This window comes from Gymnoscopelus braueri (genome assembly GCF_963280865.1).
Source record: "Gymnoscopelus braueri genome assembly, chromosome: 24".
Lineage (NCBI taxonomy): Eukaryota > Metazoa > Chordata > Actinopteri > Myctophiformes > Myctophidae > Gymnoscopelus > Gymnoscopelus braueri.
Window position 1 is genome coordinate 11085561 of NC_137626.1, and position 15470 is coordinate 11101030.

Sequence of the window (15470 nt, forward strand, 5' to 3'; positions counted from 1 at the left end):
AAGACACTAACCCCTAAAGCTCCCGATGAGCAGGTTGGTGCCTTGCATGGTTTCCTCCGCCATCGGTGTATGAATGTGTGTGTGAATGTAATGCACAATCTATGTGAAGCGCTTTGGATAAAAGCGCTATATAAATGCACCATTTACCATTTATATGCCGACAAAATGAATGAACCACTGCCACGAACCCCACAGACCCCTTCATAGATTCAAATTCTCAGTCGCCACGGCTGTTTTCAGTCATTTGAATTCCAACAGGTCCTTCTCTTGACTTTCTCTAAAGAATGATTTATACTTGGTTGCGCACACCGAAGATAGCCGATCTACAAGCTTTTGTGAGCTTGTAGAACAGCTATTTTCGGTGTGCACATGGCGTACAACCAAGTATCATAACCCTAACTAACCCATATGGCTGGTACAGTCGAGCCCTACAGTAATAATATCAAGTTGTTTTAAGAGAACAGTATTTGAATTGGTCAAACTAGGAACACAATACATGTTCAGAGGCATATTCCATAGAAACCATAATGGTTGGAGATGTGAAGGAAGCAAAGGTTTAAAGGGACTACACCATGAATTTGAACTTTTCCTTCTTTTTTGTGTGTTTTTGGTCTCCCCTACCTCTCTTATATCCCAAAAAATACTCCAGTTTGAGCACTCAGGCTTTCACAGCATATCTGGTGTTTTATGTTAAAAAAAATTTATAAAAGTTTTTCAGTTCCAATTTTTTTGATTTTTTTTTTCTTTCTTTTTTTTCTTTTTCCACACAGAACCAGGAGATAACATGGATACAAACTGGCTCAATAGCGCCACGTGCAAATCAGGACAATGTGGTATTGCCGGTGAAAGTGCTTTATAAGCCAGAGAGAAGTTAGTTGGAATAAGTATATCTGAGGCTTGATTTAGGCTCAAACCTTTCGAAAAACGTTTGAGAGACATAAACAATATGATATTAAATATTAAATATATATTTTTAAATTCATGGTGTAGATCCTTTAAAAGCCTCAATCTGCAATTTCTTCAACTGGCTGGCTGTATGCAGAACAGCAGGTTTAGAATGATTGTAGTTAAGACAGAGACTGCCTTTCCCACTTATGTATTTTCAGCCTCACATGTTCAATATTGTTTTATTTTTCCTGATTATACATATTTATTATTTTCTGATCATACGCTTTCTCATTATTCTACTCTACCATTATGTTATGTTGCAGCATATTCACCATCACAGTTTGTTACAGATCTCACCATTACCTTTTGTTACAGCCTCATGGTTAGCACCGAACATTTTGAATGCTATGGGTATTCAGGGAGTTTGTTTTCATATCTTGACCAGGGTTGCCAGATCTGCTTATTATAATTTCCCCGCAAGATTTTAATTTGAAAATAGCCGATCTACAAGCTCACAACGCGTTGTGAGCTTGTAGATCTGCTATTTTCAAATAGCTGATGTATATGTTAAAGTGCTCATTTTGGCCCATAGTCGCTTCTTTTGGGCTGGTTTTCCTAGACCTGGATGCTTGTTTCTCTCACAGAATCTGGCAACACTGATCTTGTTTGACTGTTTTGACCCAGTTTGCATTTTACATATTTCATTTCATATTCATTCAGGTTACAAACGACACACAGACAATAGTTGGTCGGAACATACACATTTATTGATTCAACAGAGCTTTCAACAGTCCAAAGCTTAAAAGAGTCTGCAGAGCTCTTTTTATAGGGTGAGGAATGTAATTGGAACATACCACTTGTCAGGGGAGTTTGCATTGTGACTGAAACTGTACATTGTCCATACAAAGAGTTGTGTCGCTAAAAACATGAAGAATACTTACCTTGTGTGTGAAGATAATTTACTCTGTGGTTTTTCTTGGTTCATTGTCACTTGAAATGTAGGTGAAGTTACGTAGTGTTCCTTTGCTAAGGACGGTTGGTTTGTGCCAACAAGCGAAGGCCCAGGCTAGGGTATTTCATTCACTCTTGTCTCAGGCAGTGGAGAGTGATGGTGCCATTTCAACATCACCACAGCTCTCCCAATGTCCTCGTCATGACCCTGAAGTCCATCACCACGCCGACAGAGAGGTATCATACAGTACTTGGCTTGCCTTAAAGGGGGTGTGTGCAGTGGTGTAAAGTAACTAAGTAAATGTACTTAAGTACTGTACTTAAGTTTAGGTATACGTTTGAGGAATTTTCAGTTTACTGGAGTATTTCCCATTTTCAATACTTTTACTCCACTACATCTCAGAGGCAAATATTGTACTTTTACACACGCACAGAGTGCCGCGCTATGAGCTTGTAGATCTGCTATTTTTGAATAGCCAAATAAATCTAAAAATGACACACAGATACGTTCCCGGTCTTAACACTACCACCGCCAGGCCCGTCGCCTACGGGCCGATAAATCCAACCGTAAAGCGCCGATCCCGTAGCCTACGGGCTGTGGTGCTTTTTCCTTTTTTTCGAAAAAAAAACGTTTTTCAATTTTCTATACGGCACATTTCATTGTAACACCACCGGAAACGGAATTATTCGGGATCACGTTTTGCCGATCCCGTCGGCCTCCATTCTAAAGCGCACACTAAAACGCCATTTTCTCGTTTGTAGTTTTTCTCCTCGCTGATCACTGTTTAACATAAACCGTTCTAACTACAACATGGCGGCTCCGTTTGACACGTGGTTTTCACTGGTAGACGCAGGGAGATCTCCGCGATGTATACAAACAGTGCACAGCTCAATCTTAAGGATTTTAACGAGGTCTATGGCGACGTGAAAAAAACTAAAAACAACAATAAAACGTTGGCACTGGTGAGTACATTATGAGATTAACCTCTGGCGGTCAATGTGTTAAAGGGATATTTCACTTTCAAAAAAACATTTGGTCATTTTATCATCTACTCAGGTCGTTGTGAACCCCCCAGACAGTTTATAAGTTGCTTGATTCAGTATTTAGATATTTGATATTCATTTAATCAGACACGCCCCCTCCTATACAAACCCATTGTAACTTATCCATTTTAACCATGTTATGGCGTTGGAACAATAGATGTTCAGGAGGCGGCGAAACACAACTTACTCCGCCCACTCACCAATCTACCTGGCCGGGCCGCGCCTGCCCAGAAGAACACCGCCTCCACCAGCCCACATATCTTCTCTTCCAACTACTACTCTCCCAATACATTTCCAATCTTTAACCCTGTGCCTGCTACCCACCCCTAATGTCTTTCTTGTCTCATCCCTCGTACCGCAGGCTGCACACAACTTACTCCGCCCACTCACCAATCTACCTGGCGCTATTTATACCTTGTCAGAACTACCCAGAAGCCCCTTATTCGCTTTCGTACATCCGTACTCAAGCTCATAACGTCTTCAGCATCCCTCCACCACCCCTTTTCACCTCCACAGGTTGTGCTTTCCACCACTCCCTTTTCTCCTTCTGACGTCCCTCCCCGTCTCTCTCCCTCCTTCTCTCTCTCCCAGTTCTCAGGTTCCTGCTGGGGGTATCGGTCCATGAGTGCCGTGCTGACTACGCCATCGGCCGTCCACGTGTACTGTGCTGACTACGCTAACGACCTCCTCCCCAAAGACTCCAGGGTCGGCGGCCCTCCCCGGAACCCTCTTCCCCTCCCTCCATTACATTTTATTCATTCAATAAAACTTTAAACTTTCCATAAAGGTGTGTTTCTTCGCCTAGTGAAAGATTCATCAAAAACACCCGTCCTTGGTTCTGGTGACTCATACCGCCCCCCTAATACGCGAGGGGGCCGTGTTTTTTCAATTACTTTTCTCATTTATTTTTAATATTTTTTTTGGAAAATGAAAAAAAAAAATACAATAAAAAAAAAAAAAAAAAAAATGAAAAAAATTATCGGAAAAACACGGCCCCCTCACGCATTAGGAGGGCAGGGTGAGTCACCAGAACCAAGGACGGGTATGTTTGATGAATCTAACATGGTTAAAATGAAGTTTGAAGTTACAATGGGTTTGTATAGGAAGGGGGCGTGTCTGTTAAACTGAATATCAAATATCTAAATACTGAATCAAGCGACTTAAAAACTGTCTGGGGGGTTGACAAAGGCCTGAGTAGACGATAAAATGACCAAAAGTTTTTTTGAAAGTGAAATATCCCTTTAAAGCGTTAAAGCATCCTACCTGCTGGAGGTAACGTATCCAAAAGAACATCGCTGTGTTTGTGTACCCACTCCGTTTTACCAGGAAGTGGTCGTAGAGACCCGAAACTCTGCCCACCCACCGTTTATGGGTAAAAGGAATCCATTGATAAAATCAAATTGCAACCCCCCCCCCCACACCTTTTAATCATTTATTTGACCCTACCTCTCGAACACTGCAGGCACACTTAAAATGTCTAAGAAATGTTGTTTCGAGTTAACTTATGATTGAAACGAAAATCGAAAGCAAATATTGTGAAGAAAGCCTGGAAAAAAGTATTGGTTGCTTGCCAACGCCGGACATTTATCTCATGGCTATTGGTCTCTCTTCATGTATGTTTCTCAGTGGCATCGAGCGGTACGATGAAGAGACAACCCACGTGGGAGAGCTGTCCACCGGCGCTTTCTCCAGGCTCAGCGGTGTCTCTCAGGTTGGAAGGACCAAACGGATCTGAGGCACATGCACAGGTAGTAGACATTAGTACACAGTTAAATCCTGCAGTGATAGTTTTACTCTGTGTACAAATGATTAGACAAATGTCATCTTTAAAACCATGTTGGATGACAACTAAGTGAATTGGCCCTTCAGCAGCAAACAGAGGTCTTTATTTGTGTTTTAAAAGAAATGAGAGTGGCAGTATAGACCTGCAGTTTGTTCCAGATATGTGGTGCATAAAAACTAAATGCTGCTTCGCCATGCTATTTTTGGTTTTAGGGTCAGAAAGCACATGTATAACGAAGAGCTTGTTTAGAAAGGTCCTTCGAATGTCTTGCTATACCTCTTGTCAACTAGTAGGTGTCCTTCAGTACTCTAAGGTTGGTTTAGATAACATTTGATTAAAAAGTTACTGATTGCCGCTTTAATTCTAGTTTAATTTGACTGTTCCAGGACCATCCAAAACACTGTTCCATCAGTGTTTTGGAGAAAATAATAAATAACGCATGACAATGTGATGACATACTGTATGTGATGCATTCTTAGATCTTTTGTTCATGTAACAGGATCATTTTCAGTTAGGGAGATTTCACCAAAACAATGCTTTTATTATTGCTGTGTGAGAACATAGATATTGGGGACCAGTGTTGATTTCATCGACTAAAACTATGATGAAAAATGTTCGTCATATGTGCTGCAGGTGCGCCTGTGAGCTGGCAGAGACGGAACTGTCACCCCACCCACAGACCGCACCTAGAGCACGCCTCCCTGCCTCCACATACTCATTATGAATGGTCCGTTGCAAAAGAAAAAACGAAGTAAAAAAATATATAAAAATTGACAAACTTTTGAATTTGAAAATAGTCAATCTACAAGCTCACAGCGCATCGAATCGCAACACGTTGTGAGCCTGTGGATCGATTTGTCTTGTAATCCACAAGCTCGCGCCGCGTTTTGATACTTTCGAGTGAAGCTGCAGTATAATCAATTAGGGCTGTTGATTTACAAAAAAAAACACAAAAAGTATAACATACCGACTACCGAGATAAAAGGTTTCTGCCCGACAGCAACTAAATGTTTCTGTATGCCATCGTGACATGACCCGTACGGGAGCTGTCCACGCTGGTATATACCCCCGTAACTCCTGAACTAAACGTAATTGTTCTGAAATGTTAGCACCGCCCTGCTGTGGCGTTTAGCCGTGTGTGACACAGCAAAATGTCAGCTTTGTGAGCGCGTGGTTCATCAGAGCAGCGAGCAGCGGGCTCTGCTCACATTTAAAGCGCTGGGGTTTTAATTAAAGGGGAGGCCCTGCTGAGAGATACAGATTATGCATCTTGCGACGGTTGGAAATACCAACTTACACACACACACACACACACAGACACACACACATACACATACAGACATATACGCACGCACGTACGCACTAGTGGTGTAAAAAGTACTCACATCTTTTACTTAAGTGAAAGTATCAATACTGCAAATACTACTCCGGAATTAAAATTTTACTTGAGTAAAAGTACAAAAGTATTGGTATCAAAATGTACTTGAATTAAGTCCCAAAAGTAGAAAGTACTCATTATGCAGAATGTCCCATTTCACAAGTTTTCAAATGTATAAAAATCCTTTGAAAATAGCAGATCTCTAAGCTCACAATGCGTCGCATCGCGACGCATTGTGAGCTTGTAGATAGGATATTTTCAATGTATATTTTGTAATAATAATCAAAATCTACAAAGTAACTAGCTGAAGTTTTCAAATAAATGTAGTGGAGTAAAAGTACAATATCTGCCTCTGAGATGTAGTGGTGTAGAAGTAAAATAACAGAAAATTGGAAATACTCAAGTAAAGTACAAACATCTCAAAATTGTACTTAAGTACAGTACTTGAGCACATGTACTTAGTTACTTTACACCACTGACAACATGTTCATCTTCCCTCCAGTTACTTTCCACACACATGCGCACAAGCTCGTACCACCAAAACTACACCATGGTCATCTGCCTCTGTAGCTCTGCTTGCTTTTTCCTTTTGTCTCTGGTTGGTGATCCCAGTAGAATGACCTATATGAGAAAGACACACACTCGCTCACTTAAAGAGCCACTCCGCACCAAAACCGTGTTTTTTGTTTGGTTCATTTCTTTTTGAAGCATTACCTCGCTAAATTAACGAGGAACAAATTAAGCGCTATCCCCATAACTCAACGTGCATGCATGGGTCCTGCCGGTGAGGAAGTTGCATGGCTTGTTTAATAAAAATCATTTTTTTAAACCACACATATATGGGACATGTGGATCGGAAATTCGGGGAACATTTTGGACAATATCTGAACATTTTCATGTAGGCTATACTGACATGCCCAAAATAGAGATGGGCATTACACTGGGTTCTTCGTAATATATTACACACATTATTCATACATTCTTGTCAAGGGAGCCCTGGTCTGGTCCTGTCCCCGAGTGAATGAAACACAAGAGGGACTCGTGGAAAGCATTCAGGCCCACTGGTGTGCCTCGGGAAAAGGGGAGTATATGCACACTCGCTCCCTATAGCATTTCCCCCCCGCAAATGTACCTTCTCGCAATCATGTTTTTTCATCTGCCACAAACCAATTTCATTCTCCGTGTGAATTAGCTTCCTTTATTTTGTCATTGGTGTGGTGTTTACCTTCCTCCCCAAGGCCTGCATGGACATTCTAGGCTATACATGGCCATTCGGCGCTGATTTTAACAAGGCTAACCTCACCCACAAGCGACCCAATTGCAGGTAGCACACATAACATGTCCCAGCAGACATGAACTCCATCACTGTTACGCCACAATAAAGAACGTCAACACGCCCAGCAAACCCCCCACCCACACACACACACACACACACGCACTCAAATAAACACACACACACACACACACAGTCTAGCCTGGTAAACCCTCCCTCCGGAAATCTCATTTCTATTTGATTCCTGGAGTGAGTCTGGCCTGATCCGCCTTTCTGCAATATTGGCTGTGTATGCCAAACGGCCGAGCCTATCAGCGTCGTCGCTCATTGTTCTGTGATTGACAGCTTACATTGGCCAATCAGGTGGCGAGTTCGAGTGAGCCCAAAACACGAACGGCAGCCATCTTTTTCTTGTGCGGCCAATTCTCCGCTATTTTTTTACTTCAAAAAGCTCTCTAACTTCTATTTTGAGGCACGGAATTTACTTATAAGATATCGTTTGGATAGAATTTAGTTGTTTAACTTCATATATGTGGTCAATTAATCATGACAAAGCCTATTTAAAAATAAAAATTTAGAGAACCGGTAGGGGCAGGCAGTGACACCATTGTATCCGAAAAAGGCAACCCATTTTGGGTATGGCTGTCTCAAAAGTCCCGTGGCGTCACATTAAGACTGGTGAACTGCTGATTGGCTGAAGGGGAAAAATTATCATTGGCTGAAGGGGTTGTCAGTCAACGGTATTACTCCCGCCCAACTCCAGCACAGCCAATATTGCAGAAAGGCGGATCAGGCCAGACTCACTCCTGAAATCAAATGGAAATGAGATTTCCGGAGGGAGGGTTTACCAGGCTACACACAGTCACCATCTCCAGGGACCTCAGATGGGAAGCCAACATCGACTCGACAGTAAAGAGGAGTTAACCGTTAAGAGCGTAACTGCGGCAGAATTCAACCGGCCACAGGCTATGGATGATCCAGTTCTACGCTCTGCCATCAGTCTGTCTTCACCTCCTACTTAACCTCGTGTCACCAGGAGGTTTTACCACCACGGAGGAAAGCCTGGTATTCATTCTACAACTGAGCCTGTGTGATCCGGTTTAGAAAAAAGGAAGACAAAAAAATAATTGTTCTGGTGGTGGGTTTTCAGGTTGGCATCGCATTGTTTTTGTTCCCCAACATTACGCGAATCAATTAGTTTTGTCTCGCTAGTCGCGCTACAAGTTAGAATAAAAGATGGACTTTTTATACCAAACGACGATTATTATATTAAAAAAATACAAAACGATTATACCAAACTAAACCAATTTGAAACCAGGGGAATCATTTTGGAGGTGCACTTGCGCTTGGTTCCTTGTTAACAAAACACGATGCGCGCACGCACGCACGCACGCGCACACACACACACACACACACACACACACACACACACACACACACACACACACACACACACACACACACACACACACACACACACACACACACACACACACACACACACACACACACCATATAGCCATGAAACAGAATGCATTTTATTGCCCAAATGTCCATCTGTCCCTCTCTGCATGTCTGTCTGTCTGTCTGTCTATCTGTCTTACCTACAGTACTCATCTGCACACAGAGTAAACATACAGTATAGCATCTGAAAGAGTACACATGAATCCATATTGTTATTCATATCATGTATAAGGATATATCACCCACCACTGGACTAGCTGTTCCAAACTCAGGTCCCCTGGGGGCCCGTTATATCCTTTACCTCTTTTGGTGTCTTTGTCCATGTAGCTCAGTGGTTCGCAAACTTTTCAGACCGTGACCCCCCCCCCCCCCCCCCCCCACCCCAAGATAATTATATTTGAACTGCATGGGGACCCCCCAAAATTATCATATTTGAACTCTGGGGACCCCCCACCCTGCCAAGCACATGGAATTGTAGGAGTTGAGGCATTACATTTAGTTTTAGCCTGGTAAACCCCCTCCCTCCGGAAATCTCATTTGCATTTGATTTCAGGGAGGTCTGGGATTGCGCAGGGAGTAAGCATGCCCGAACACTGCGTGTTCGAACCAATCAGCGGCTGCTAGGGGCGGGATCATCCAATCAGCTGCCTAGTAGCTTGAAAAAAAGAAAAACTGTCTGTCATCGATTCTGCGACCGAAGTCTCAGATGGGAAGTAGGCTGTGAAACAAATGTGTGTCGCAAGCTTCTTCCATTTGACGGTGTCAGGTTAATTTAGTTTGACTCTGTTCCACAGATACAAATATAGTGAAAATAGCCGATCTACAGTGCATGCTCACACTTTTTGCTTCTGTATTACGTATATATTTGACAATTTGGCCAATGTTTGAAAACTATTTATAGCATAGTTTGTTGATTTCTCCTGATGGTCTCATTTTGTATTTATATTTTATTTAATTTTTTCATTTTAGAGGCCTTAAAAGTCCTTAAATTGTCACTTTAGAAATGTGCAGATACCCTGTATATATGTCACAGGGAAAATGGCATTCCAGGGAAATTGACAGGGGAGCGCTTGTTTTATAGGCACGGGGCGGTGCTGCGAGGCGGGGCTTTGATGCGAGGACGACGACCACAACAACAACATACTAACCAGGAAGCTACGCTAGGGGAACGCTGAAAATAAAATGGATAATATGAGAGAAATACTCAAGTAAAGTACGAATACCTCAAAATTGTACTTGAGTAAATCTACTTTGTTACTTTGCACCACTAGTACAAGCCTCAGTGGCGCACTTCGATAATCATTGGACTCCCCACCCACTACCACTGGGAGCCGGGGTTTGACTCCAGCTTGGGACATTACTTTTTCAAACAACCGCGGACTACTTTTTTTTCGCTGATAAAGTATAGTTTTGGACCATGACGGAAGGCGCTCCGACTTAGCAGACCTTGAGGCCGAGGAGTCGCGCCCGAGCGCCTCCAGGCGCGAGTGCCCGCGACGACCGGCCGATGGTCTGCTAGTCGACTTAAGCGCCGTCCGAGTTATGTACCGATAGGCACAGAATCGTAAATGATGTTGTGTGGGGACTGCGTTTGCCCCAAGTGCCACTCACTGCACTAACATAGCCCGCCAGGCCCGCCCCCTGGAGTGTGTGTGTGTGTGTGTGTGTGTGTGTGTGTGTGTGTGTGTGTGTGTGTATGTGTGTGTGTGTGTGTGTATGTGTGTGTACACGCGCGCGTGTGCGCATGCGTGTGTGCGTGCTGGTTTGTGCATGCGTGCGTGTGTGGTGTGGGGCTCATGTCTGGCTTGCATTGCCCTCTAGCGTTGATTCTACAGAATTGCATGAGGGGCATGAAAACAAGCGTACCCCTTTCAATTTCCCTGGAATGCCATTTTCCCTGTAACATATACACTTATACTGTATGTCGGTTTGTTTACAGTTGATTGAGAAAACAATGTTGCACATTAAGCTAATCATCTGGGGACCCCTCACGCCCCCAAAATCATTTCGGGACCCCACTGGGGGGGTCACGACCCACAGTTTGAGAACCACTGGTTTATCATGACTAATAAAAGGTGTACGGGGCGAACTGGAAGGGATGGACGGACTATTCATTCAAATTATTTCACCACAGAGAGAAAGTCATTGCTTACAATAAACACATGAGACCACAGGAATGTCATGTTGTTTATCATGTTTTATTCATAGAATGTATGCATTCATATATCGTCTCTGTCAGGTGGAAACCTCATATGTACAAAAAACGTTACTTTTCAGGATTCTAATTCAAAGGTAGCAAAAGTAGCAGATCTACAAGCTCACAACGCGTCACGTTGCAACACGTTGTGAGCTTGTAGATCTGCTATTTTCAAACATTTTAGTACTTTTACTTTTGGTACTTTAAGTACATTTTGATACCAATACTTTTGTACTTTCACTCAAGTAAATATTGAATTCCGGACTTTTACTTGTAGCAGAGTATACTTCTACATTGCAGTATTGATACTTTTACTTAAGTAAAACATTTGAGTACTTTTTCCACCACTGAAAGTATTCAATCAATCAAAAAAAAAAAAAGCATGTGTCTTTCCCATGTTTCCATGATCCTTGTTGCTGTGTGCCGCTAACTGCTCTGACACCTGCATTCTATAAATATATCATCTCATCACGCACGCCTCATTAGAGCTGAATGTCCATTTTGAAAGATTCTCCTCTGCTTTGTGCTGGAATCGATCAATTAATCACGAGACCCATGATACATATAACATCCCACACAATATACATTCATATTCATGAGGTCAGGGAAACACAGAACGTGCTACTGCAGTGATTCTCAACCTTTTAGTGTTTCCTTTGCTTAAAGGGATATAGTTCACCCCAAAAAATACTTTTTTTCTATCGATTCACCCCATGGAGACTTGAATTCATGGGGAAAAAATATTTTTTTGTCGCATTCCTAAGCCAATAAGGAAAAAAGTCTTTTTGGGGGTGAACTAGACCTTTTAATGTAAAGCACATTGAATTGCCTTGTTGTTGAAATGTGCTGCTATACAAATAAACTAGCCTTGCCTTGCCTTTTTAATTTCAGGGGGTCCCATTTGGAGGCCATGGACCCCCATTCGCTATTTTCTCTTTTTCTTTTTGTCTTGGACCCCAATCTACACTGTAAAATCCTTGGTGTTCATTTTAATCAGAGTTGCAACTCTAAACCCAAAATTGTATTTAAGTAAATGTACTTATTACTTTCCACCACTGCAAATATTAATATGGAGCCTATGTTGCAAGATGTACCACCAAGCTCATAGCGCCGCACCGAGTGCCCCGCTATGAGCTTGTATATCATATATCTGCTATTTTTGAACAATCTTGAAAATGTGTGCAAATCTTGAAATCTTATTTTTTTTTTAAAGGGCGATTTTTAACACAAATCTTACAAAACTTATGGGGATCCCTGGCACAACATTATGTTCAGGTGGGGGTCTGCGGCGTGGCCACATACATATCAATTTGGGGGTCCTTGGCACAAAAACGTTTGAGAACCACTGGTCGAGCTTGTCAAAAGAAATGACCCCCCCCCCCCAATGTTTTTCTGTGAATATATTTATACTGCTCCTAGCATTGATTATTTGTTGTGGTTTTGTCTCTATATGTTTTGATGAATTGAATGCATAGGACCACAATGGAAAGTGTTATCCTTTTAGCATTATTGTACAACTTTACAACTGCGTCGCCATGCGACGCATCGTGAGCTTGTAGATCGGCTATTTTCAAATGGCCGAAATGTATATAGAGCTGAAGTGGTTAATGTATGTTTTGTAATAATAATCAAAATCTACAAAGTAACTAGTGACTAAGGTTTTCAAATAATTGTAGTGGAGTAAAAGTACAAAATTTGCCTCTGATATGTAAAGTGGAGTAGAAGTAAAAGTACTGAAAATTGGAAATACTCAAGTAAAGCAAAAAAAAAACCTCAACATTGCACTTACTTCAGTAAATATACTTAGTTACTTTACACCACTGCAAACCAGTGTGCCACTGTGCATGCATCTCCATTCAGCCAATCAATGTGTCTTAAGCAACAGGCAAAGTCTCACAGATAACTGTCTGTAGCCTATTATACACACTCCCTCATTCACTGCTAAATATACATGAAGCAAACTGAACATCTCCTGACAAGTGAGCTTATGCAATACTGTACGTGTTATAGGAAATGTGTGTGTGTGTGTGTGTGTGTGTGTGTGTGTGTGTGTGTGTGTGTGTGCGTGTGCGTGTGTGTGTGTGTGTGTGTGGAGTCGGGGGGGGGGGAACAGTCTGGGAGTGGGAGTGCTTGGCAGCCATCCTAACATCCTGCTTTTACAACCATTTGAATGTCTGTCTGCTCTGAGAGAGAGAGAGAGAGAGAGAGAGAGAGAGAGAGAGAGACATTTGAAAAAATGTGCTGCGATTTGTCCCAAAGGTTTTATACCAAGTGAATGCATGACATTTAAATACTGCTGTCATTCACTTTCAAACGTTTGTCCCAAGCTAAGCTTTCCTATGTGGATGTACTATTTCTGACAGAAAATGTTGTTTGGGTTTTTGTTAGCTAAAAGTTAAGCCAAATAAGTTGTGATCATAATATCACCAACAGGGTCCTAATATAAAATATAGCCATGTTCAAACATGCTTGTCTCTAAACATAGGCTACTTCAAGCATATTTTGGCCATCTATGGTACATCTTGCAACATAGGCTGAAAACCCACCTCTTCAGGAAACACTACCCTTCATCTTTGCCTGACCTACTTGTTGTTAACTAGTTGTACGAACGCTTGTTTTATTGTTGTATTGTTTTATTGGATCTTGTGTAGTCGATACAATTATTTGTTTTAGCTCTTGCTCATTTGATTTAGCTATTTTGTCTCATCTGTTTAAGGAAATAGGTAGCTGATATATATTGCACTTTTACCTTAGCGCTAGGTATACTCTTGGTTGCTTGTTTTTGCAGAAAATGCACTTAAGACTTCTGGTGATTAGTAGTTTTCGTTCCCTACCTATGTTGAATGCACTTATTGTAAGTCGCTTTGGATAAAAGCGTCTGCTAAATGACTGTAATGTAATGTAATGTAATAGGCTCCATATTGATATTTGCAGTGGTGGAAAGTAACTAAGTACATTCACTTAAGTACAATTTTGAGGTATTTACTGGAGTAGCCTACTTTCAATTTTCCATTATTTTGACTTCTACTCCACTACACCACTACAACTCAAAGGCAAATATTGTACTTTTACTCCACTATACTTATTTGAAAACTTTAGTTATACTTTGTATATTTTGATTATTATTACAAAACCACTTCAGACCTACTTTGGCAATTTGAAAATAGACGATCTACAAGCTCACAAGTGAAGTGTTGTGGGCTTGTAGGGCTTGTTGGGAGTACATTTTGATGCCAATACTTTTGTACTTTTACTCAAGTAAATCATGAATACCGAACTTGTACTTCACGTAACTAACAGACTATTTCTTCAATAGGGTATTGATACTTTTTCTTCAAGGTAGGGTACGTTATTTTCGATGGTCAAAATAAGTGTTAAATAGCTCTATATTCTGATAGTACTCATTGCTAAAGAGTGTTTGTTCAGTAACAGGAGTCTCCATGTCTCTCCAGCTCTTTAAATGCATTTTCAGGTCAGGATACCAATTGTATCCAATCAGGATAGAGAACTCATGCAGTCAGGATATAGATTAAACAAGTGAAATTGGAATTGATGACACAAAGAAATGAGCTGAACAAATTGGAACTGGAACGCTATAAAAATGAAGCTGATAAACTCTCTCCTGATTGGCTGAAATGTTGTCACCTAGGCTACCTGAAAATATACTGTATTTTCTGTTTATTAAAGGGCTGGAGAGAAAAAACACATTAGTATCAGAATATAGTGCTTTAACCTTTTAATACAAAACGTTTAGTTTTAACCAAAATATATCACTTACCCTAAATAAAAAAATACGATAGCCTACTCCCATCACTGAATATTTGTGCCATGGGGTGTTCCCAAACTTTATAGCTCAAGACCCAAAAGAGAAATTGCCTGGGACCCAAACTATTGAGCTTCTAGATCTGCTATTTTCACTAGTGTACTTCTTAAACGTTGTTTTATTTATGTATGGAAATGTTTTGATTCATTTAATTCATTAAATACTTCTGAAATATGTTGGAATTCATTTATTTATTTATGTTTAAATCTTTTGATATATATATGTATTAATGGAAGACATAAAAAAGGGGAATAATTACTTGCGACCCATAAAAATTGGTCCACGACCCAAACATGGGTCCCGACCCACTGTTTGGGAAACAGTGCTGTATCCTAACTGCCTCTGCTTAGAGAAGGCGGATAAACTTCTAACAGAGCCGTGGAGGAGAACCTCCTTCTGTAGTGTAGACTGTAGCCTACATCACTCACTATCACCACCTCCACGTGTTACCCTGAAGACATGCACGCCTTGTGTTCCATACAGTCAGTCATTCTATTGCCGTGAAGCCAGTCACCGCCGGTGCGTAAAAAGGAGCGTTAAAGGAGCGTTAATATAATTCGGTGGAAACCAGAGGAGAGAGAGATGAACCAAACAGCGGGCGTGTCTCATCACCATCATCACATCGAGTACCAGCCAACAGCCAGGGATGCAAAGGTGGAAGAAGCATGT

At 41.4% G+C, this 15470-nt stretch overlaps 1 protein-coding gene across 1 annotated transcript in view; it reads left to right on the forward strand.

Annotated features, from left to right (window-relative positions):
- Positions 1–1996: 1996 nt before the first annotated feature.
- The window catches only part of LOC308080294 (inactive dipeptidyl peptidase 10-like), a gene marked incomplete at both ends in the record, with an annotated part of 115615 nt that continues 102141 nt past the window's right edge, over positions 1997–15470 (forward strand). Inside the window, 2 exons of the mRNA XM_080422090.1 lie at positions 1997–2076; positions 4510–4594. Of these exons, the coding sequence (XP_080278216.1) occupies positions 1997–2076; positions 4510–4594 (165 nt within the window). The remainder of the gene's footprint in view (positions 2077–4509; positions 4595–15470) is intronic.